Source organism: Chiloscyllium plagiosum, unplaced genomic scaffold (assembly GCF_037043375.1).
Source record: "Chiloscyllium plagiosum isolate Xiang-an unplaced genomic scaffold, Cpla_swu_hap1 HiC_scaffold_2, whole genome shotgun sequence".
NCBI classification, from domain to species: Eukaryota; Metazoa; Chordata; class Chondrichthyes; order Orectolobiformes; family Hemiscylliidae; genus Chiloscyllium; species Chiloscyllium plagiosum.
In genome coordinates this window covers 109,514,357-109,538,724 of record NW_028270140.1, presented here as the reverse complement: position 1 = coordinate 109,538,724, position 24,368 = coordinate 109,514,357, and the positions used below count along the sequence as shown (strand labels likewise).

Genomic DNA, 24,368 nt, shown 5'->3' with positions numbered 1-24,368 from the left:
AAATGGAGGGAGTTGGGGGGTGGGGAGGGGGGTGGTGGTGGAGAAGGTAGCAAAGAGTACAATAGATGAATGGGGGTGGGGGTTACCACACTCAGTCCACTCACAATCATCAGCAAACTGATGCCAGTCCACTTGACTTACCCAATCTGTAACTTATTTCTTAGAGATCTCTTTCAAATATTCCTATTAATTATATTTGCGCTTTACTTGGGGGTTGAATTATTGGTTTCTTTGCTGTCTTAATAGTGATAATAATATAATAATCTAACCAAAAGACTTCTAAGCATACCACCATTTTATCGAAATTAGTTTGGTTCAGATTCTCCTTGTTTCTGACTTGGAATACTTTTCTATAAGATGTGGAGCATTCAGATCACAACCGGTTTCTTGAGTATACTGGCCATCTTACTGCTTCCTATCATTTCCCAATTGCTTCCGTAAGATGTGAATTATTTAGAAATTGTCCCTTCCAATACAGCTTTTCCCTGTTAGCTCATGTTTGAGTGTTTTTAGTAAGAAAATACGGTATTGCAAAATATTTTCTGTCTTTGTAGAGGCTATGTAGTATTATATGCTGTTGATTAATATTGTTCCAAATGTCTATTCTGAGTGGAATGATATTACTTTGTAATTATCTGTGTTTCTGTGGAAACTGTTGTATCCAGAAATTTCATGCATTTGTATTGTCCTATGTCTGTTGTGTTCCTGAATTTACTGACATCTTCCAAGTTGCGTGTGTTTTGGTTTCTTTACCTTCACAATTTCCCTGTTAGTTTGCACTAGGTAGCTGCACTTTAACCAAATTTCTTCTTTCAGCACGTCTTTTTCCAGTTAATGAGGTTTACACACACTCTAGAGTCTGATTTATACGTGGGATATTTTCTTTTATATCTGAATTCATGGTGATGCACCCCTCATAAAAACTTCTTTTTTCTCTGTGGTGTGAATTATTTTGTTGTTGTTTCATTGCAACAAACCTCTTGACTTAACTGATGGCTGAACATTTGAGGAAACAGCATCTTCATTTGGCTGCTTATGGCTTCATGAACTCAAAAGCCTGAAATATTGTGAGACTCTGTTTTCCAAACAAATCAATTTGTGCTACCGGGTATATGGAATTCTCTGACTTGTTTCCTTGAGATTACATCACTTGCTGTATTTTTCAGTCTTGCTTAAAAATTGTCAAGAGGCTCATCTGGTTCCTTCTCAGTCTTTGAAATTCATATGTGAATCTGATGATTTGACTTTCACTGGAAATGTGTACTAAAATTTCTGATTTTTTTTTTCTGGGCTTTTACTGTAATCCCCCCTCATCACCCAGCTTGTAAACAGATTTAATCCTTTCTTACCTGCCCACAAAAAAAGTAGCTGACACTTCCCTCATTTCCAGTATGTTTTTAAAGAAAGTGTCAGCTTGCACTTTTACTTTTTTCAATGTCTCTATGGCATCACTGGCCTTCCATTTTGCTATGGGCTGTGGCTGCATGATCATTGCTGCAGTAATAAATGCTTTGTTATTGCATGATTCAGCCAGTTTTCTGTCTCTGCAGCAAATTCATCTGTTTTTTTTTAAATTAGATCAATTTAGTACTTCAATCTTAATCACAAAAAAGCATGGTAACAGCAGGATGTCTTCTGGTTTCGATAAGTTGAAAATAAGACTCAAAATACTGGAACTTCACATTTCTTCAAGTTCTCCATATAGGGCGTATTATTGCTTGGCATCTGGCTACAGTGCAGCAGTTAAATATGGTGCTGTGGATAACAATTTGTATAAATATAGTTGCTATTCCTTTACAAACAATATAATATAACAACCTTTTAAATCAGTTATTTGAGTGAAAATATTTAAAAGGTGTGCATAGCTGCTTTACATAATTGCATAATTGGTGTGAGCTTACTATGTCAAGCTAGCAATATGGTCAGTTTCGTGGGTGGGTCCTGACTGACCAGAATGTATTTTTTTATATGGGAAACTCCAAAATAATAAATTTCCTTTTAATCTTTGTATTTTGCTGGTTTGGTCAGTTGTGCTCAAACCTCTTCCCCTTCAAGACATTACGGATTATATAGGTCTTAAAAGAAAAGGCTTATAATGTTACTCGAAATAATGGTAAAGCTGAGGAAAGGGAGGATTTTAGAGTATAGAAAAAAGAAAATCAAGAAACTGATCAACAAAGCGAGAATAGAAAATTAATGAAAGTTAGCAAAAAAAAAATTAAAATGGACTGTTGATGCTTTTATTGGTATGTATAAAGGGAATTTTTGCTCGGATAAATGTGTCCTTTTACAGACAGGCAATCAAGAGAATCTATAATGGGGGATAGTAAAATGGCAGAGAAGGTGAATTATTACATTATCTCTGACTTCACAGAGGAAGATGCAATATATTAGAATTCAGGTCTAAAGCACAAGGCAGAATGAGAAATTGGTGGAAATTAGTATTAATAATGTTGTGTTGGAGAAATGGCTAATAGGTCATTGGGACTTGATAGTCTACAGCTGAGAATGTTGAAAGAAGTAGCTGTGGAAATATTGAATGCATTGGTTAGATTCTGCAATGGCTCCCATAGATTAGAAGGTACCAAATGTCACTCTACTGATTTTTAAAAAAAGGGAGGGAGAGAGAAAAACTGGGGAACTACAGACCATAACTTTATAACAGTAGTACAGAAAATGCTAAAAATCTATAATAAAAATCTGCGATAAACCGTCAAGGAAAAGTAATGATCTAACTTGGTATAGTCAGTGTAAATTTGAGAGTGGAAAGTTGTGTTTCGCGAACTGTTGAAGTTTCTTCAGGATGTTACCCAAAGAATTGATCAAGAGAGTTAATGGAGCAGTATTAAACAAAAACTGAAATTGTTGGAAAATATCAACAGATCTGGCAGCATCTTTGGAGAGAAACTAGAGTTAACATTTCAGGTCCAGCAACCCCCCTTCTGATCTGTTGGTAGCTCGGGTAGTTGGTTTTTATGTAGGAGAGGGTGGGTGCTGGGCATAAGGAGTAAATGATGGTGGAGATAGAGCACAAAGAGGGAGAAGAACAGTTAGACAGACAAAGGAGTGGATAACAGTAGCTCTAGGAGAATGATAGCTGCTCATGAGGATTCTGGGTAATCGAAGATGGAGGATGGGAAAAATTTCTGACAGCAGTAGGCTGCACCTTTTCTGAGGTATTTTTGGTTTTGGAGATGATTTCCTCGAATTCCAGGAGCAGCAATTACTGTTTTATATGTTGTTGCAATTGTTTTGGAACTTTGGGGAAAAAAAGTAAAAACAATTTTTATGGCATTTATGATAAGGGATAGCATTACAACTGTATTTAGGGAGGATATTCCCGGAAATACTTCCAGGGAGGTTATTTGGGTGGAACTGAGAAGTAAGAAAGAGATGATCATTACTTTATTAGGGTTGTATTATAGACCCTCTAATAGTCAGCAGGAAATTGAGAAACAGATTTGTAAGGACAATTCAGTTATGTATAAGAATAATAGGGTGGTTATAGTAGGAGATTTAAACTTTAGAAACATAGACTGGGATTGCCATAGTGTTCAGGGATTAGATGGCGAGGAGTTTGTTAAGAGTCGACAAGAACATTTTCTGAGTCAATATGTGGATGTACATACTAGAGAAGGTGCAAGACTTGACATACCTCTTAGGAACTAAGGCAGGGCAGGTGACTGAGGTGTCAGTGGGGGAGCACTTTGGGGGCCAGTGACCATAATTCTATTAGTTCTAAAATAGTAATGGAAATGGATAGACCAGATCTAACAGTTGAAGTTCTAAATTGGAGGAAGGCTAATTTTGACGGTATTAGGCAAGAACCTTTAAAAGCTGATTGGGTGCCGATGTTCGGAGGTAAAGGGATGGCTGGAAAATGGGAAGCCTTCAGAAATGAGATAACGAGAGTTCCGAGAAAATATATTCCTGTTAGAGTGAAAGGAAAGGCTGGTAGGTATCGGGAGTACTGGATGATGAGAGAAATTGAGGGTTTAGTTAAGAAAAAGAAGGAAGCATATGTCAGGTATAAACAGGAAAGATCGAATGCATCTTTAGAGTATAAAAGCGGTAATAGTATACTTCAGAGGGAAATCAGGAGGGCAAAAAGGGGGCATGAGATAGCTTTGGCAAATGGGGTTAAGGAGAATCCAAAGGGTTTTTACAAATACATTAAGGACGAAAGGGTAACTAGGGAGAGAATAGGGGCTCTTGAAAGATCAGCAAGGCAGCCTTTGTGTGGAGCCGCAGGAGATGTGGGGAGGTACTAAACGAGTATTTTGCGTCAGTGGAGAAGTGCATGGAAAATGTAGAATGTGGAGAATTAGATGGTGAAATCTTGAAAAAGATCGATGTTCCAGAGGATGATGTGTTAGATGCCTTGAAACGCATACAGGTGGATAAATCCCAGGACCTGATCTGGTGTACTCTATAACTCTGCTAGGGAAGTGATTGCTGAGCCTCTTAGTGAGATAGTTTTATCATCGATAGTCACAGGCGAGGTGCCAGAAGAATGGAGGTTGGCTAACTTGGTACCATTATGTCAGAAAGGTGGTAAGGTCAAGCCAGGGAACTATAGATTAATGAGTTTGACATCACTGGTGGGTAAGTTGTTGGAGAGAATCCTGAAGAACAGGATTTTTCTGTATTTGAAAAGACAAGGACTGATTAGAGATAGTCAACATGGCTTGTGCATGGGAAATCATGTCTCACAAACTTCATTGAGTTTTTTGAAAAAGTAACACAGAGGATTGATGAGGGCAGAGCTGTGGACGTGATCTATATGGACTTCAGTAAGGTGTGCAACAAGGTTCCCCATGGGAGACTGGTTAGCAAGGTTGGATCTCATGGAATACAGAGAGAACTAGCCACTTGGGTACAGAACTGGCTCGAAGGTAGAAGACTGAGGGTGGTGGTAGAGGGTTGTTTTTCCTATTGGAAGGCCTGTGGCCAGTGGAGTGCCACACGAATTGGTACTGGGTCCTCTACTTTTGGTCATTTTATCTAAATGATTTGGATGTGAGCATAAGAGGTATTGTTAGTAAGTTTGCAGATGACACCAAAATTGGAGGTCGACAGCGAAGAAGATTACCTCCGATTACAACATGATGTTGATTAGATGAGCCAATGGGCTGAGGAGAGGCAGATGGAGTTTAATTTAGGTAAATATAAGGTGCTGCATTTTGGGAAAACAAATCTTAGCATGACTTATGCACTTAAGGTTGTTCCGAGTGAGGCTGAACAAAGAGACCTTGGAGTGCAGGTTCATAACTCCTTGAAAGTGAAGTCGCAGGTAGTTAGTATAGTGAAGAAGGCGTTTGGTATGCTTTCTTTTATTGTACAGATCATTGAAAAAAAGGAGTTGGGAAGTCATGCTGCGGTTGTACAAGGCATTGGTTCGGCCACTTTTAGAATATTGTGTGCAATTCTGGTCTCCTTCCTATTGGAAAGATGTTGTGAAACTTGAAAGGATTCAGAAAAAAATTACAAGGATATTGCCAGGGTTTGAGGATTTGAGCTCTCTGGAGAGGTTGAATAGGCTGATGCTGTTTTCTCGAGAGCTCGAGGGCTGAGGGGTGACCTCCAAAGAGGATTATAAAATCATAAGGGGCATGGATAGGATAAATAGACCAAGTCTTTTCCCTGGGTTGGGGAGTTCAGAACTAGAGGGCATAGATTTAGAGTGAGAGGGGAAAGATATAAAAGAGACCTTGGGACAACTCTTTCATGCAGGGTGTGACAGTGTGTATGGAATGAGCTGCCAGAGGAAGTGGTGGAGGCTGGTACAATTGCAATTTTAAAAGGCATCTGGATGGCTACATGAATAGGGAGGGTTTAGAGCGATATGGGCCAAGTACTGGCAAATGGGACTAGATTAGGTTAGGATATTTGGTCGTCATGGACGAGTTGGACCGAAGGGTCTGTTTCCATGCTGTACATCTCTATGACTCTGAGTATTAGCAACCAGCAATGGAACAGTGTATTTCAATTTTCAGCAAACGTTTGAAGTCCTCTGCAGAAGACTGTTAGCAAAATTAACAGAAATGTACTTGCATTTCAACCTACTGCGAATCCTCTTACAAGGATGCCTTCCTTGAAGAAGCTCTCTGCCTCTCTCTATAAAGATTTCAGTGAGTCCCTCTCTCACTGCACCTTCTCCTGCTGAACACTCTCTGCTCATTCCTGAAGAAGGGCATGTGCCCGAAACGTCGAATCTTCTGTTCCCTAGATGCTGCCTGACCTGCTGTGCTGTTCCAGCAATAAAGTTTCAGCTTTGATCTCCAGCGTCTGCAGACCTCACTTTCTCCTCGAAGATTTCAACCTACTGCGAATCCTCTTACAAGGATGCCTTCCTTGAAGAAGCTCTCTGCCTCTCTCTATAAAGATTTCAGTGAGTCCCTCTCTCACTGCACCTTCTCCTGCTGAACACTCTCTGCTCATTCCTGAAGAAGGGCATGTGCCCGAAACGTCGAATCTTCTGTTCCCTAGATGCTGCCTGACCTGCTGTGCTGTTCCAGCAATAAAGTTTCAGCTTTGATCTCCAGCGTCTGCAGACCTCACTTTCTCCTCATGGGCAATAAAAAGAGCAGGAATAAATGTATAAATTTTGTGTTGTGACGAATGTGTGGTTCTGCAAGGATCAGTACTTTGGCTCCAGGTGTTCACATATATGACAGTCATCTGAATGTTGGGACCAAATGTAATACAGTAGAACCCCCGGATCCGCGGATTCAGTTTCCGAGGTTTCAGTTATCCGTGGTTTACCGTGGCCCAAAAATATTACATGGAACCTTCCAGAAATAATCCGAGGGCTGCTGGGAGGTAACATCCCATTTAAATGGTAGGGTTTGCTACTATCTATGGTTTCAGGCATCTGCGTACTACCCGCAGAAACAGGCAATCACCTATATTTCCACATTCTCGGCTCAGACAAAGCTGGGTGGGAATGTGTGTTGTGATGTTGCAGAGTGGCTTAAAGAGGATTTTGATAAGTGAGTTAGTAAGAACATAGCAGAACAAGGAATATAATGTGTAAAATTATGAGGTGATCTACTTTGTTAGGAGGAACGGATATGAATTTTTTCTTAAATGGTAAAAAGTGTAGAAAATGTAAATGTACAAAGGAACCAAGGTGTTCTTGTCAATAAATTGCTGAAGACTAACGTGCAAGTGCAGCAAAAAGTTAGGAATATGTTAGCCTTTCACACAAGGAGATTTGAATACAAGAGTAGAAAAGTCTTCAACTGCACCCGATACTTAGAAATTAGTTAGTGCAATTGAGGGAGTGCACCGAACTTTCACCAGGTCTGATCCCAATGATTGGATTGGCCTACCAAGAGAGATTGGGAAAATTGGGCCTGCATTCTCTAGCATCTCAAAAAGTGAGAGGTAAATTCATTAATCTCTACAAAATATTTAAGCAGATATACAGGTTAGATGCAGTTAAGATGTTACCTCTTATTGTGCAATGTCGAACCAGGCACAGTACCAAAATAATGGGGAAGCCATCTAGGACCAGGATGAGGATATTATTTCTTTTTACTCAAGGTTGTGAATCCTTGGAATTCTGTGCCCCAGAGGGCTGTGGAAGGTTTGTCATTGATTAGGTTTAGAGATTGGTATCTACTCTCAATGGACATGAAGGAATATGAGGATAGCGTAGGGGAAGAAAAGCATTAAAGTGGGTGATTGGACATGATAATATTGATTGATGGAGCATGTTTGGCTCAAGTGCCTATTCATGTTCTTATGACCCATGTTCCTAAATCTATTAGAACAAACCTTTTTCAGTCCTGTGATCTGCTTTCCTACTTCAAAGAATTGCCTAAATCCAGAGGAATTATAGCAATGAGGTATGGGTAGTTTAGACCTTGCAAATATCTCAAAGGATTTACAGGAACTATCGGCTGAACTTTAATCTTAGAGTCAGAAAATGAGATTAGATTAGATTAGATTAGATTGCCTACAGTGTGGAAACAGGCCCTTTGGCCCAACAAGTCCACACCAACCCTCTGAAGAGCAAGCCACCCAGGCCCACTCCCCTACATTTACCCTGACCAATGCAGCTAACACTACGGGCAGTTCACCCAACCTGATCATCTTTTGACTGTGGAAGGAAACCGGAGCAGCTGGAGGAAACCCACGCAGACATGGGGCGAATGTGCAAACTCCACACAGACAGTTGCCCGAGGCAGGAATTGAACCCGGTTCCCTGGCGCTGTGAGGCAGCAGTGCCAACCACTGAGCCACCGTGCTGCCCACAAGAGCTGGAGGATTTCCTAATGTCATGATCCTTCCTCCTGACTGACCTTGCCCACCAGCCTCTTTTCTTTACGGACTAATGCTCCAAATACAGTGGGCAAATTTATCCCTGAAAGTTGCTTGGAAAATTCAGTCATGAACATTCACAATCTGAGATGAGTTACCCCTGTAAGTTGAATGGACAAAATCTCTGATGCTCCACAATTACAGGGGTTGTTCCCCCAGGCCAGGATGGTATAGGAGGTGGAGTTGCCAAGCTGACGTGGAGAAGATGGTGTCAGGTCACTGGGGTGGGCAAAAGGGAGAAAACAGTTTTTAAAACTTTTTAACAGTGGAATACTCAGCTATGTGAGAATTAGGAGAAGTTGAAGTCACTGAATTACTGAATTCTATGTTTACCCCCAAGGTTACAGCTTCTAACACATGGCTACAAATGTTTAGGAACTATGTGGGTGTGAAATGTAGTGAATGCCATTGTAATGACTGCTGTGACTGTTGGATGATTTTAATACTAAATGGTTGAATTTCATAAACATTTATGTTTATACATATCACACCTCAAAGTATATTGAAGTGAATATTTTGAGATGCAGCATTCATATTGTTTCAATTAACAGTTACAACAGTTCTCTTTTAGGTAATATGGACGTGTGGGGTGGAAAACAATGCAATACACTGCAGTGTGTCCTCTGACTCTCTGTCTCGCACATGCTCACACTCTCTGGCGCTCTTTCTCTTGCACTCACTGAATCTCGCACCTCGCTCTCTCACGCTGTCTTGCTCTCTTGTTCGCGCTCTCACTCTCGCACACGCGCACACATATATACATAAACCCCCTACCTTACGCAGGTAAAGAATACCTAATTAATAGCATATGTCAGTGAATGTAGGTGAGGAAAACCTTGTTTTCAGGTCCTTCCTACCTCTGCATCGCCAATAAGACTTCCTGTAGGTTTTGCGGTATCCATCGTTTCCTTCAATATTGCCAGTGCAGCCTTCAATATTGCCAGTGCTCACTGATCCTGGTATTGACACAAAAAGCTTTTTATTCACTCATGGGATGTGGGGAGGTCGTTGGCTGGCTAGCATTTATTGCCCATCCGTAGTTTCTCCTAAGAAGGTCATGGTAATCTGCCCTCGGTTTATAATCCATTTCTGGGCATAGATTTTAGTAGTGGCGAAATTAATCCATATGCTGTCATAGTTAGCAGATTTTTTGAGACAATCATTTGTATAATCAATTCAAAAAATTAGTGGTTCAAGCTACTTTGTTAATGTTTGTTCCTACTATGTACTTGATTGCAATATATAATGTTTAGTAGCTCTTAAGTTTGAAATACTTGAGTATTTTCATGTTACAGTATAGTGCACTTATAGTTTCACCTTGAAAACTTTCGACAGGCATTATATTATATTGCAGAATCCGAAAAAGAATTACATGTACTTAGCCTATTAGTCAGTTGAGTTTTTAAATATAGACAGTTCATTGCTTATGATATTGATGATCTATTTAAAAATATGTACACATTTTATTCCAGTATAGAGGAAATCATTGAGCACTATAGGAAGGAGCAGATTGTTGAAGGTTATTACCTCATAGATCCTGTCCCCTTGCAGGTGAGTTGCAATCTGTCCAAAGAAAGCATTATTACAAAATTCATCACATGATTTTAAATTCTTAAAGTATAGGTGTTTGGCTTTTTCAATGACTTTAAATGTGCAATGGGTAAACTTAGTGTGATCCATTCACTGTTCCAATGTATTTTTGTTGTTTCTGAAGTATTCCCATTTATTTTTGCATGTTCTTTGTATTTTTATTATTTTGCTGGCCATTGCAAATACATATGTTAATCTACAAATTTTAGACTGTGGCATATGTGACCGTAATCCAGTTCGACAGAATCCAAATTTGTATCATAAAGTTTCTCCAGAGGAAGGGCATAGTTTTAAGTATGATGGGCACCTGTGAAAATGCAAATTTTTGATTCTAAGAGTTTCGAAGATATATTAATATACCTTTCATGATAATGTTCACACTTGCTATAATGCTGTAATTTCCACAGATAAGATGTAGGAACAGATGTAGGCCGTTTGGTCCATTGAGTCCACTCTGCCATTAAATGTGACCATGTTAATCTGATGATCTTCAGCTCTATTTTGCTGCCTTTGCCCCGAAACCTTTGATTCCCTTACTAATCAGAAGTCTGTCAGTCTCAGCCTTGAACATACTTCATGACCCAGCTTTGACAGCTCTCAATGGTAAAGAATTTCACATATTAATCACTCTTTGAGAGAAAATATTGCTACTTATCTCCATCTTAAATAGGTGATGCCTTATTCTGAGATTATGCCCTCTGGTTCTAGACTCTCAAAAGGCGAAACAAACCTTCAGCATCTGCCTAGTCCATAAGAATGTTCTATATTTCAATAAGGTATAAACTCCAGTGAGGTCAAACCCAATCTGCTCACCCACTCCTCATTAGAAAAGCCTCCATACATGGGAATGACCAAACAACCTTTTGAGGTTTAGCTCCTAATGCACACGCTGCTGTAGTTTTCTGCAGTCTTTTCTCATTTAAATAATATTCACTCTTCTATTCTTCATGCCAAAGTGCATAACATCACCCTTTACATTCTGTCTGCTAAGTTTTTGTCCACTGCTGTCTATATCATCTGTAGACTCCTTAAGTTATCCTCATTACTTGCCCTCCCTATTTTTATGTCATCTGCAAACTTGGCGATAATACATTGATTTGGGTGATGGAAGTCATTCATACATATTCTACATAACTTTGTCCCCAGGACTGATCCCTGTGATCACAACTTAGTTTCACATACTGGAAATGCCTCCTTAATCACAACAACCTGTCTTCTTTTAATTAGACAATCGTCTAGTATAGAATGAACATGGCTTAATGAAGGAAAAGATGTGTTTAACAAATCCGGGTTTGTTTGAGGATGGAATGTAACCAGGAGCATAGAGAAGGGGGAGTCAGTGGATCTGATTTGCTTGGATTTCAGAAGGCTTTAGATGAGGTCCCACTGAGACATTAGTATGCAAAATGAAAACTCATTAGGTTGTGTACAGAAAGAAATTGAGAACTTGTTGGCGGACAAGAAGCAATGAATAGGAATAAATGGGTCTTTTTCGAGTGGCAAGCAGTGACCAGTCAGGTACCACAGTGATCAATGCTATTTGCAATAAATACTAATTAGATGAGGATACTGCATATTGTATTTCCAAGTTTACAGATGAGACAGAACTGGATGGGAGTGTATGCTTTAAGGAGGATGCAGAGAAGTTTCAGTATGATTCGGGCAAGTTTAATAAGTGGGCTGTTGCATGGAAGATGCAGATTAATGTGGATAAATGTTAGCAAAAATAGGCAGGCAGATTATTATCTGAATGACAAGAGGAGGAGGTGCGACAAGACCTGGGTGACCTTTTACACCAGTCACTAAAAGTAAACATGCAGGTGCGATAGGCAGTGAAGTGGGTAAATGATTTGTAGGCCTTTATAGCAACAGTTAGAGATGCAAAGTACAGAAAAATGCTGTTTGACCTATTACATCTGTGCTCGTCAAAAATAGTCACGTAACAACTCTAATCGCATTTTACAGCACTTGGGCCAAAGCCTTCTGTGCCTTAGTATTGTAAGGGCACATCTAAATTAAATGTTGTGAAGGTTTCTGCCTCTCACCACCCTTGTAGGCAGTGAGTTATAGACTCTCTCAATCCTCTGAATGAAAATTGTTGCCTCACATCACCTTCTACTCCATACCTTTTAAATCTATGCCCTCCGGTCATCTATTCCTCTATCAAGTGAAAAACTTTTTTTATGTCTGTCTTATCTGTATCCCTCACAATTGTATACATCTCAGTCATGACCCCTCTGAATCTTCTCTGCTGTAAAGGAAAAAAAACCCCAGTCTGCCCAATCTCGCTTTATAACTGAATCTTTGCAACCCAGGCAGCATTCTGGTAAACCTTAAAGGGCTAGACAGGATAAATGCTGAGTATGTCTCCCCTCTTGGACTAGGGGACGTTGTCTCAGAATGAAGAAGTACCAATTTAAGACTGAGATGAGGAGGAATTTCTTCTGGGAATGGTCTTTTGAACTTCTTGCTACTGAGAGTCCTGGAGACAGTGTCCTTGTGCATAATTATAAGGCTGAAGTAGGTAGATTTTTGATCAGTAGGGAAATTAAAGGTGATGGGGAAAATGCAGGAAAGTGGGCCTGAGGAAATTCAGATCAGCTATGATCCAATTGGATGGTGGAGCAGGCTCGAAGAGTTGAATGGTCTTCTCTTATATTCTGTTTCTATTCTTGTACTAACAAAGTCAGTCCTCCACTTTTTTCCTTTCTGTCTGTGCTTTAAAAAGGTCTCTATCCTGAATGCTCAATTCCCAGCTTCGATTTGCTTGTGACCATGAATCTTTAAAACTATAAAACTACTAAATTTTACCTTTATCCCTGCTGTTAGTGCATTTATTTTGATTCAAAAACTACATATATTCAACTAAATAGCCAATAATTTTGCTCCTTTTTTGTACCTCCCATTGATCTTGTTTGCTTCACATTTTTCATGCTTGTATTCTCTGACCCTTTCTGTTCTACTCTGGGTATCACTATCAAAATAGGTACCTTTCAATGCTGCTGTATCTTTATGCTTTGCAAGCCCATATCCTCATGTTCTCCTTCCTTTCCCACCCCCACCCCCAAAGTTTTAAAGCCCAACTATGGCTTGAGTTATTGAATTTCCCAAGGCAGTGATCCTAGCACAGTTCAAATGGTCCATCCAACTAGAACAGCTCCCTTCTACGTTATCACTGGTGTCAGTACCCCATGAACTGATAGCCTTTTCTGCCACATCAAAAGTTCAGCCCTGCATTTAAATCTTAGTTTATTTACCTTATGCCAGTCATAAGGTCATAATCCTGAGATTATCATCTAAGGGTTCTGTATTTTAGTTTATCTTATGTTCAAAATCTTTCTGCAGATCTTCTTTTCCAGTCCTATTACTGTTGCTAGTACCAATGTGGATAACAACTGGATTCCCCTCTTTGTGCTCTAAGTTCTTCTCCAAAACCAAGACTATGTAATTTAACCCTGATACAAGGCTGACCACATCATTCAGTGCTCCCATTCATAGTTGCAGAGAACAGTATCTAATTAACTTTACCCCTATCAACTTTACATTGTTATTTTCTCCCCTGCATTGATTGGCTCCCTGTAGCATGGTGTTGTGATCAGGTCCCTCCCATTTTCCACTTTCATCCATAAGAGTTGTTCCTTGGGTCCCCATGCGTGCCTCATTATAATAACACACACCTATCCTTGATTACAGACCAAGTTTGAATGACTTAATTTAATAGGTGTGACTGCTGCTTGGACCAAATTTTTCCAGGTAGCTTACCCCCTCTCTGACATCTTCAGCTTAGACTCCTATCCACGACTCTGATCCAAAGTTGCTGCAGCTGCAAATAAAGGTTAGGGTTGAATCATTTTGGTGTCCAACAGGTCCTGTGTACTACAGCTACATCGTGTGAACTGCCATCACTATTGCATTTAGTTAAGTAATTATTGGAAATCACTCTAGTATCCCTGATCTTTGCCCTCCAATGAATTATTTCCCTTTTTAATGCATTACTGTCATTCTTATACATAACCAGCTCTTTACTTTAATAAAGAAGCAAAAAGATAGAAGACAAGAGTCTTCAACATAAAAAGTGAAAATAAAGTTTTCAGTTTAAGACTGAAAATACTAACTATTGTAATGAGTTGCTGCCTTGAGGCAAAAGTCAACTAAACACCTATCTCCTTTTGCTGAACTCCTTGAGAGGCTTAACTCCCTTGCTGTAATGTAACCCATTTGCACTGTCTTGGATACTTGCATATGTTTCTTCAGGAATCAGGCTTATGCCCGAAACGTTGATTCTCCTTCTCCTTTGATGCTGCCTGACCTGCTGCGCTTTTCCAGCAACACATTTTTAAGCTCTGATCCCCAGCATCTGCAGTCCTCACTTTCTCCTACTTGCATATGTTCCCAACTCAAAGATTTAGCTCACTCAATAAATGAGGTTCATTTTCAGCCGGTTCTTTATTAAGCTGCTCTTCAATGCACCTATTGAAAATAAGCCATCTCAAAGCTTGTCCCTGCTGATTTCTCTTGATGCAAACTACAAATTATAGTCTAAAGAACTTCCACAAGTTGAAGATCTAGACATTTTCTTACACAGTAAATTATTTCTTACTCCACTAGATGAATCTCAGAATTCTTACTGTGCAGAAGGACTCCATTTGGCCCATCATGCCTGGACTGCTTCTCTTACATAACGGTAGTCTCCTGCTTTTTCTTTATATCCTTCCACACAGTTTCAAACCAAATAATCATCCCAGTGCCCTCTTGAATGCCTCAGTTGAATCTGTCTCCATCACATTTCCAGACAGTACATGCTAAACCCTAACTACTCGCTGTGTGAAGTTTTTGTTTCCCTCACATCACCCTTGCTTCACTTACACTTCATTTTAAATCTGTGCCCTCTCATTCTTTTTTTTCTTTTAAGAACAAGAACACTTCTCCCCATTTACACTGTCCAGCCTGCTAATAATTCTGAAATCCTCTATCCATGAAGAACAGTCCCAATCTCTTCAATCTGCCTTAATGAAGTTTCTCATATTCTTGTAAATTCCTTCTGCACTCTCTCTCGAATGCATGATATGGCACCCACAACTATATACATTACTCCAGGTAGTCCAGCAAGTGTCTTGCTCAAGTTCAACATCTTGCTCTTGTACTCCATGCCCCTGTTAATAAAGCTGAGAACTATGCTTTGCTAACTGTTCTCCATGTATCTTGACACTTTCAGTGATCTGTTCTACATCCCGTTTAGCATTTTACTGCCTACTTTCTACTGTCTTTCCATGCTCTTCCAACTAAAGTGTATCATTTCACACTTTTTTGCATTGAACCTCATTTGTCATGTGTCCACCCACTCCACTAATTTGTCAGTGTCCTTCTGGAGTTCCACACAATCTTTCTTATAGTTCACTATTGTTGCAAGTTTTGTGTCATCTGCAATCTTTGAAATAATACCCTGCACGCTAAGATCCAGGCCATTAACATATATCAAGGAAAATAAGTGTTTAAATAGCCCTCTCCCAAGAAATTCCATTATAAACATTTCACCAGTGGAAGAAGTATCCATTGACCATTTACTCTGTTTGTATCTACTGTCCCTTTTTAATACTGTTATGTATCACTTTCCTTAAAAGTCTGTTTTGTGGAATGAGTCCATACGGCCTCTTTATCACTTATTTAAGAATGCTGTCTCCCAAGACAAAAGATAATCTTCTTTCACTGTATTTGTTAACTGGATAATTAGGTAATTAATGGATGTCCATAAGAAAAGGTATTATTTGGAACTGGTGACCCAAAAGTTTCTTTGATTGCTTTGAGTCTGAATAATGGCATGTGAACTAAAACAAAATACGGTCTAAACCAAAGCAGTCAGTTCTATTTTCTTTTTTCTCTGAAGGACAGTTCTAATAATGAACTATATTGTTGAATTTTCTTTGTTTTTTTTATATCAGTTTTAACACCCAATCAAAATTAGGTTTAAGGGGCAATTAAGTGGTTTCCCTTTGGAGTTTTTATATTTGCAGGACAAAGCAGTGTAGCTGCAACATTTTTGATATGAATCCAGGTTTGTTTTATTGGTTGTGACAGGTGTGGACTATCAATGAATAAATCACGACTTGTTGTCCAGTATTAGTAAACTCTGTTGAGCCGAATTAGTAGTTGTTTTAATTACAAAGGAACATGACTATTATACTGCAGATTTTAGTTCTGACATTGCATAATTTTGTAGTTGACTTTTACCCTTTCAGGTTTGCTATTTGGATAATTGAGCTAATGAAAGATTTTAATCTTCTTCAGCATCAAGAGCAAGTACTCAGTGAGTATGATGGTAGAGAAATATACAATACAATCCGGCGCAAGCCAAAGGATGCACTTTATAAGAATATAGTGAAGGATGGCTACCTCTGGAAAAAAAGTAAGAAACCTATCTTGGAGATTGTTGAATTTGACTCCTCCTCATAATCAAACAATTGGTTTCAGACCTTTTGTGTGGTTGCTACTGGAAGAAAGTAATTTTCCGTTGTTGAATTTATAAACCAAATCACCTAATAATTTTGTGCTGATTTAGCTCCTTTCTTTCGCTTGGGCAATATTTTTGTTGATTAGCGTAACTACAGAACACCATAAAATGACCTGAAAAGCATGTTGGCCTACATGTGTGCCAAGTCTACACATGATGAAACTATACCTTAATCATAGTCAGTTGCAAGACCAAGACCTGAAATATTAGCTATTTTTCTATCCACAAGTCTGTCAGATATGTGGTGTATTTCTTTTTATTTTAGATTTTCAGCATGTATTGTATGTTGCTTTTACATTAATCATAACCTCCTTTTAAAGACTAACAAAATTGATGAGAAAAGTAAAGGACAATATAGGAAAATATAATGGGGAATTTCTGTTTATCTCACAGGTATAATGTAAGAATATCCAGGAAATACTTGATATAAAATCCTCCTAATCCAAGCTGTACAATATGCACCCTATTGGAAGAATTGTTTGCATTGATAGAACTAAATATGAATGATGTGATTACCATTACTGAGTCCTGTTTGCAAGGCTGGAACTTGCATATTGACGACTATTTGACATTTCAGGAAGACCGAAAATGAGCTAAACGTAGTGGGCTAGCCCTGTTAGTTGAGTATAACACTGATACAGTTTTGAATGATAAGTATGACCTAAAAGATTAAGATATAAAATCAGTTTAGAAAGATAGGAAATGGAAGAGGTTGTTTGTGGCCCCATGATAGTAATAAAACCTTAAAGTTGAGTATGCAGGAATAAATAAATGGAACATGTAAACAAGCCACTGCAATAATCATGGGTGATTTTATTCCAAATGTAGATGGAGTGAGTCAGATTGGCAATAATAATCTTTAAAAAAATTCTTATAGTAGTATATTCTTGTGTCAACCAGGAAGCAGAGTATTAGACCTGGTATTGAACAGTAAGATGGGATTAATTTATAACCGCCTAAGAATTTCACATTCTGTTTTGAGCATTTGGATTCTTTTAAATAGAATGGAAATTGACTACATCCTTTCTAGAATGAATTTGAGCTGTAATCGTGTATAATATCAGAATAAAGAGCCAACTGTTTCTGATCCTTTCCCATTATTTTTTTTCTGAACTACAGACCTTAAATTTGTTTTTATTTCAGGCAAAGGTAAACGATGGAAAAACTTGTATTTCATTTTGGAAGGGAATGATTCCCAGCTAATCTATTTTGAAAGTGAAAAGAGAGCCACAAAACCAAAAGGATTAATAGACCTCAGTGTTTGTACTGTATATGGAGTTCATGACAGTCTATTTGGCAGGTGAGAATACTTAAATATTTAAGTGCTTGTCTTTTCATATTAAGTATCTTAAGACTTTTTAATGTCCTGTTGCAAGAAATTTCTAATTGTTCCAATACCCAATATAACTATCATTGATAAGCATTTTATGATACTTTCAAGTACAATCTGTGTTCCTCCATGGGACAATGGCATAGTGGTAATGTCACTGGACTAGTAATCCAGAAGCCCAGGCTATGGTTCTCAGGGTAAGGTTTCTAATCCTACCATGGCTGATCAAATTTGAATTCAATAAAATTATGAAATGTAAAACTAATCAAGTGGCAAGCATATCTACTTTTTGAGTCCATGTTGTTCATTTGATATCCTTTTAGGGAAAAGTGTCTGCCATACTTATGAGGTTTGAACTGAATGTGACTTCAGATAGACAGTGTAATTGACTCTTAACTGCCCTTTGGGCAATTAGGGATATGCAATAAATACTGACCTGGCCGTCATTCCTTGAAAGAATATTTTCAAAAAACGTTTTGCCTTCTAAACAAAATATGTCTTTGTTTCATCACAGTCTGTTAAAAATATACGGTGTGAACCATTTATGACATAGAGCATAGAAATGTACGGCACAGAACAGGCCCTTCGGCTCACGATGTTGTGCCGAGGATTAATCCTAATCTAAAATAAAATAACCTAAGCTGCGCACCCCTCAATTCACTGCAGTTCGTGTGCATGTCCAGCGGTCGTTTAAATGTCCCTCATGACTCTGATTCCACCACACAGCTAGCAACGCATTCCATGCATTCACAACTTTCTGCGTAAAGAACCTACTTCTGACATCTCCTCTATACCTTCCTCCTAATATCTTAAAACTATGACCCCTGGTGCCAGTCAATTCTGCTGTGGGGAAAAGTCTCTGGCTATTGTCTCTATCCATGCCTCTCATTACCTTGTATACCTCGATCAGGTCACCTCTCTCTTCCTCCTCCTCTCCAACAGGAAAAGTCCGAGCTTAGTCAACCTCTCTTTGTAAGATGAGCCCTCCAGTTCCAGGCAGCATCCTGGTAAACCTTTGCACCCTCTCCGAAAGCTCTCTATCTTTCCTGTAGTAGGGTGACCAGAACTGACACAATATTCCAAGTGTGGTCCCACTAGGCTCTTGTAGAACTGCAGCAAAACCTCGCGACTCTTAAACTCGATCCCCCTGTTAATGAAAGCCAAAACACCATATGCATTCTTAACAACCCTATCCACTCAGTGGCAACTTTGAGGGATCTATGCACTTGACCCAAGATCCCTTTGTCCCTCCACACTGCCAAGAATCCTATCTTTAATTCTAGATTCAGCCTTCAAGTTCGACCTTCCAAAATGCATCACTTCGCATTTATCCAGATTGAACTCTATCTGCCATTTCTCAGTCGAGCTCTGCATCCTGCCTATGTCACGCTGCAGCCTGCAATAGCCCTCAATACTATCAACGGCACCTCCAACCTTTGTGTCATCGGCAAATTTACTAACCCACCCCTCAACCTCCTCATCCAAATCATTTTTAAAAAGTACAAAGAGCAGAAGCCCAGGAACAGAGCCCTCGGGACACCGCTCACCACTGACCTCCAGGCAGAATACTTTCCATCTGCAACCACTCTTTCCCTTCTGTCAGCCAACCAATTCTGAATCCAGACAGCCAAATCTCCCTGTATCCCATACCTTCTGACTTTGAATGAACCTACCATGGGGAACCTTATCAAATGCCTTGCTGAAGTCCAGATACACCACATCCACTGCTTGACCTTGGTCGACCTGTCTCGTCACCATCTCAAAGAACTCAATAAGATTTGAGAGGCGTGACCTGCCCCTCACAAAGCCATGCTGACTGCCTTTAATCGCGCTATGCTTTTCCAAATAGTCATAAATCCTATCCCTCAGAATTCTTTCCAAAACCTTGCTGACCACAGATGTAAGACTGACTGGTGTGTAATTGCCAGGGATTTTCCTATTCGCCTCCCTCCAATCCTCCGGTATGACTCCCGTGGAGAATAAGGAGGCAAAGATCTTCGTCAGCGGCTTAACAACTTCCTTTCTTGCTTTCCGAAGCAACCTAGGATAAATCTGGTTTGGCCCTGGGGAGTTATCAATCTTAATGTTTGCCAAAATTTCCAGCACATCAATTTGTAAATGATATGTGGAACTTGTTCAAGGGGCAACTATTGAGTGTCCTTGATAATTATGTACCTGTCAGGCAGGAAGGAAAGGGTCGTGCGAGGGAGCCGTGGTTTAATAAGGAATTGGAATCCCTTGTTAAATGGAAGAGGGCGGCCTATCTCAAGATGAGACGTGAAGGTTCAATTGGGGCGATTGAGACTTATAGGGTAGCCAGGAAGGACCTGAAGAGAGAGCTAAAAGCAGCAAGGAGGGGACATGAAAGGTCCTTAGTAGATAGGATTAGGGAAAACCCTAAGGCTTTCTATAGGTATGTTAGGAATAAAAGAATGACTAGGGTAGGAATAGGTCCAGTCAAGGATAGTAGGGGGAAGTTGCGTGTGGAGGCAGAAGAGATTGGGGAGACACTGAATGAATACTTTTCTTCAGTATTCACTCAGGAACAGGGCATTGTTGTCGATGAGAATACTGAGGAACAAATAAGTAGAATGGATGGCTTTGAGGTATGTAGAGAAGAGGTGTTGGAAATCCTGGAAAAGGTGAAAATAGATAGGTCCCCTGGGCCTGATGGCATTTATCCTAGGATTCTCTGGGAAGCAAGGGAGGAGATTGCAGAGCCATTGGCCTTGATTTTTATGTCCTCTTTGTCTACAGGAGTAGTCCCAGAAGACTGGAGGATAGCAAATGTGGTTCCCTTGTTCAAAAAGGGGAGTAGGGATAGCCCTAGTAACTATAGGCCGGTGAGTCTCACTTCTGTTGTGGGCAAAGTCTTAGAGAGAATTGTAAGGGATAGGATTTATGCACATCTGGATAGGAATAATGTGATCAAGGATAGTCAGCATGGTTTTGTGAAGGGCAAGTCGTGCCTCACAAACCTTATTGAATTCTTTGAAAAGGTGACGAAGGAGGTTGATGAGGGGAAAGCGGTAGATGTGGTATATATGGATTTTAGTAAGGCGTTTGATAAGGTTCCCCATGGTAGGCTACTGCAGAAAATACGGAGATATGGCATTGAGGGTGAGTTGGAGGTTTGGATTAGGAATTGGCTGGATGGAAGAAGACAGAGGGTAGTAGTTGATGGCAAAGTTTCTTCATGGAGTGCCGTCACTAGCGGTGTTCCGCAAGGATCTGTTTTGGGACCATTGCTGTTTGTCATTTTTATAAATGACCTGGAAGAGGGGTTAGAAGGTTGGGTGAGCAAGTTTGCGGATGATACGAAAGTCGGAGGAGTTGTTGACAGTGAGGAAGCATGTGGCAGGTTACAGCAGGATATAGAGAAGCTGCAGAGCTGGGCAGAAAGGTGGCAGATGGAATTCAATGTAGCTAAGTGCGAGGTGATTCACTTTGGGAAGAATAACAAAAAGATGGGGTACTGGGCTAATGGTCGGATACTTGGTAGTGTGGATGAGCAGAGGGATCTTGGTGTCCATGTACACAGATCTCTGAAAGTTGCCACCCAGGTAAATAGTGCGGTGAGGAAGGCATATGGCGTACTGGCTTTTATTGGTAGAGGAATTGAGTTCCGGAGTCCTGAGGTCATGATGCAGTTGTATAAGACTCTGGTACGGCCGCATCTGGAATATTGTGTGCAGTTTTGGTCGCCATACTATAGGAAGGATGTGGAGGCATTGGAACGGGTGCAGAGGAGGTTTACCAGGATGTTGCCTGGTATGGAAGGAAAATCGTATGAGGAAAGACTGAGGCACTTGGGGCTGTTTTCACTAGAGAAAAGAAGGTTTAGGGGTGACTTGATTGAGGTGTACAAGATGATTAGGGGGTTAGATAGGGTCGACAGTATGAACCTTTTCCCGCGTATTGAGTCGGGTATTACAAGGGGGCATAGCTTTAAATTAAGGGGGGGTAGATATAGGACTGATGTTAGGGGTAGGTTCTTCACTCAGCGAGTCGTTAGTTCATGGAATGCCCTGCCAGTAACAGTGGTGGACTCTCCCTCTTTATGGGCATTTAAGAGGGCATTGGATAGGTATATGGAGGATAGTGGGTTAGTGTAGTTTAGGTGGGCTTGGATCGGCGCAACATCGAGGGCCCAAGGGCCTGTACTGCGCTGTATTCTTCTATGTTCTATGTTCTATGTTCATCAATCTTGATAAGTTCAAGCCTGTTGCCCAGCTCCTCAAAGTTCTCTTTCACAACAAGGTCCCTTTCCTTAGTGAAAACCAAAGCAGAAAACCCATTTAAGGCTTCCCGTACCTTGTATACCCTTGTAAGGCTTCCCGTACCTTGTATACCCTTGTAAGGCTTCCCGTACCTGCTCAGACTCCACGCACAAGTTCTCTATGCTATCCCTGATCAGTCCTACCTGCTCCTTGATCATTCTCTTATTTCTCACATATGTGCCAAATACCTTTGGTTCACCCTAATCCTTACTGCCAAGCCTTTTTCGTGCCCTGTCCTGGTTCTCCTGAATCCATTTCTGACCTCCTTTCTAGAAATCCTGTAATCCTCTAAAGCTATGCTAGATCCTTGTTTCCTGCTGCTTTCTTCATTTTGATGAGCAGGCTCCTTAATCTTACCCCTTGTTACCTGTCTCAGAGTAACAAATTTGTGCATCACTTGCAAGAACTACTCCTTAAACAGTCTCCACATGTCTGTTATGCCCTGTCTGTGGAACAATCGCTTCCAGTCTGCACTTCCTAAATCCTGTCTGATAGTGTCATAATTTCCTTTTCCCCAATTAAATATCTTCCCTTGGTAACTGCGCCTTTCCCTCTCCAAGGCTATGGTAAATGTGAGGCAGTTGTGATCACTGTCATCAAAGTGTTCTCCCACCGCAAGATCTGACACTTGTCCTGACTCATTGCCAAGCAGCAAATCCAAAATGGCCTCGCCCCTCATCGGCCTGTTGACATACTGAGTAAGGAAACCCTCCTGAACACACCTGACAAAAATGGCTCCATCCAAACCATTTGCACTAAGGAGGTTCCAATCACTATTGGAAAAATTGAAGTTATCCATAACAACAACCTTGCTACATCTGCAGTTTTCCAAAATCTGCCCGCCTATGAGTTCTTCAATCTCCCTACTGTTATTACGGGGTCTGTAGAAAACCCCCAATGAAGTGGCTGCTCCCTTGCTGTATCTAACTTCCACCCATACTGACTCAGTAGACAAACCTTCCTCAACAGCCTTCGTTTCTGTAGCTATGATGCGCTCCCTGATTATCAATGCTACACCCCCTTCTCTTTTTCCACCCTTCCTGTTCTTTTTAAACATTCTAAACTGTGGAACATCTAGCAACCATTCCTGCCCCTGTGAAACCCATGTCTGCATTATGGCCACAACACCATAGTGCCAAGTACTGTTCCGTGCTCTAAGTTAATCTCTCTTATTTCTGACACTCCTTGCGTTAAAGCAGACACATTTTAACCGATCCCTTTGTTCCATCACATGAATAACCTTACCTATAGATTCACTACGTCCTGTCACTTCCCCATATCTAAGTACCCCACTTCTCAGAAATGAAGCTTTGATTCCCACCCAAACCCCTCCCCATCTCCCACCAGGTAATCTAGTTTAAAACCTCCCAAACCACACGAGCAAATCTCCCACCCAACACATTTGTGCACCTCCAGTTCAGGTGCAACCTGTCCTTCATGTACATGTTTCACCTTCTCCAGAAGGCATCCCAATGGTCTAAATATCTGAAGAAGCCCTCCCTCCCGAACCAGCTGCGCAGCCACGTGTTAAGCTGCACTTGTGCCTACTTCTCACCTCACTATCTCGTAGCACTGGTAGCAAACCTGAGAACACTACTCTACTCGTCCTGCTCTTCAGCTTCCAATCTAGCTCTCTGTAGTCACTTTTCAGATCCTCAATCCCTTCCCGGCTATGTCATTAGTGCCAATATGTACCACAATTTCTGGCTACTCACCGTCCCCCTTCAGAATCCTGTAAACCCGCTCGGCGACATCCCGCATCGTGGCACCAGAAAGGCAATATACCTTCCGGGGGTCCAGTTCCTGACCACAAAAATCTCCTGTCAATCCGTCTAACTATTGAGTTTCCAGCACTAGCGCTTTTCTATTCTTCTCCACCCCCCCAGCCCTTCCCTTCTAAGCCTCAATGCCAGGTTCAGTGCCAGAGACCTGACAACTATGGTTTTCCCCTGGTACGCTGTCCCACCAGCAGTATCCAAAACTGCTGGTGGGACAGCAATACTTATTGCTGAGGGGAATGGCCACAGGGGATCCCTGCTCTACCTGTTGATTCCCTTTCCTCCCCCTGACTGTAACCCAGCTGTCCTTATCCAGTGTCTGCGGAGTGACCACCTCTCTATTCATCCTCTCAATTTCTCCCTCAGCCTCCCAGATGATCCTCAGTTCCTCAAGCTCCAGTTCCCTAACTCAATTTTCGAGGAGCTGGAGTTGGGTGCACTTCCCGCAGATGTGGTCGGCAGAGACATGTGTCATGTGTCCCACCTGCCACATTGTGCAGGAGGAACATACAACTGCCCTATCAGCCATACCCCGCTAATCTGAAAGCCCACAC

General features: G+C 40.7%; 1 protein-coding gene across 1 annotated transcript in view; it reads left to right on the top strand.

Annotated features, from left to right (window-relative positions):
* LOC122559261 (ras GTPase-activating protein 1) overlaps positions 1–24,368 on the top strand; it is a 197,249-nt gene that overhangs the window by 84,400 nt on the left and 88,481 nt on the right. The window contains exons 9-11 of the mRNA XM_043708645.2: positions 9,801–9,879; positions 16,204–16,321; positions 17,570–17,726. Coding sequence (XP_043564580.2) covers positions 9,801–9,879; positions 16,204–16,321; positions 17,570–17,726 — 354 coding nt within the window. The remainder of the gene's footprint in view (positions 1–9,800; positions 9,880–16,203; positions 16,322–17,569; positions 17,727–24,368) is intronic.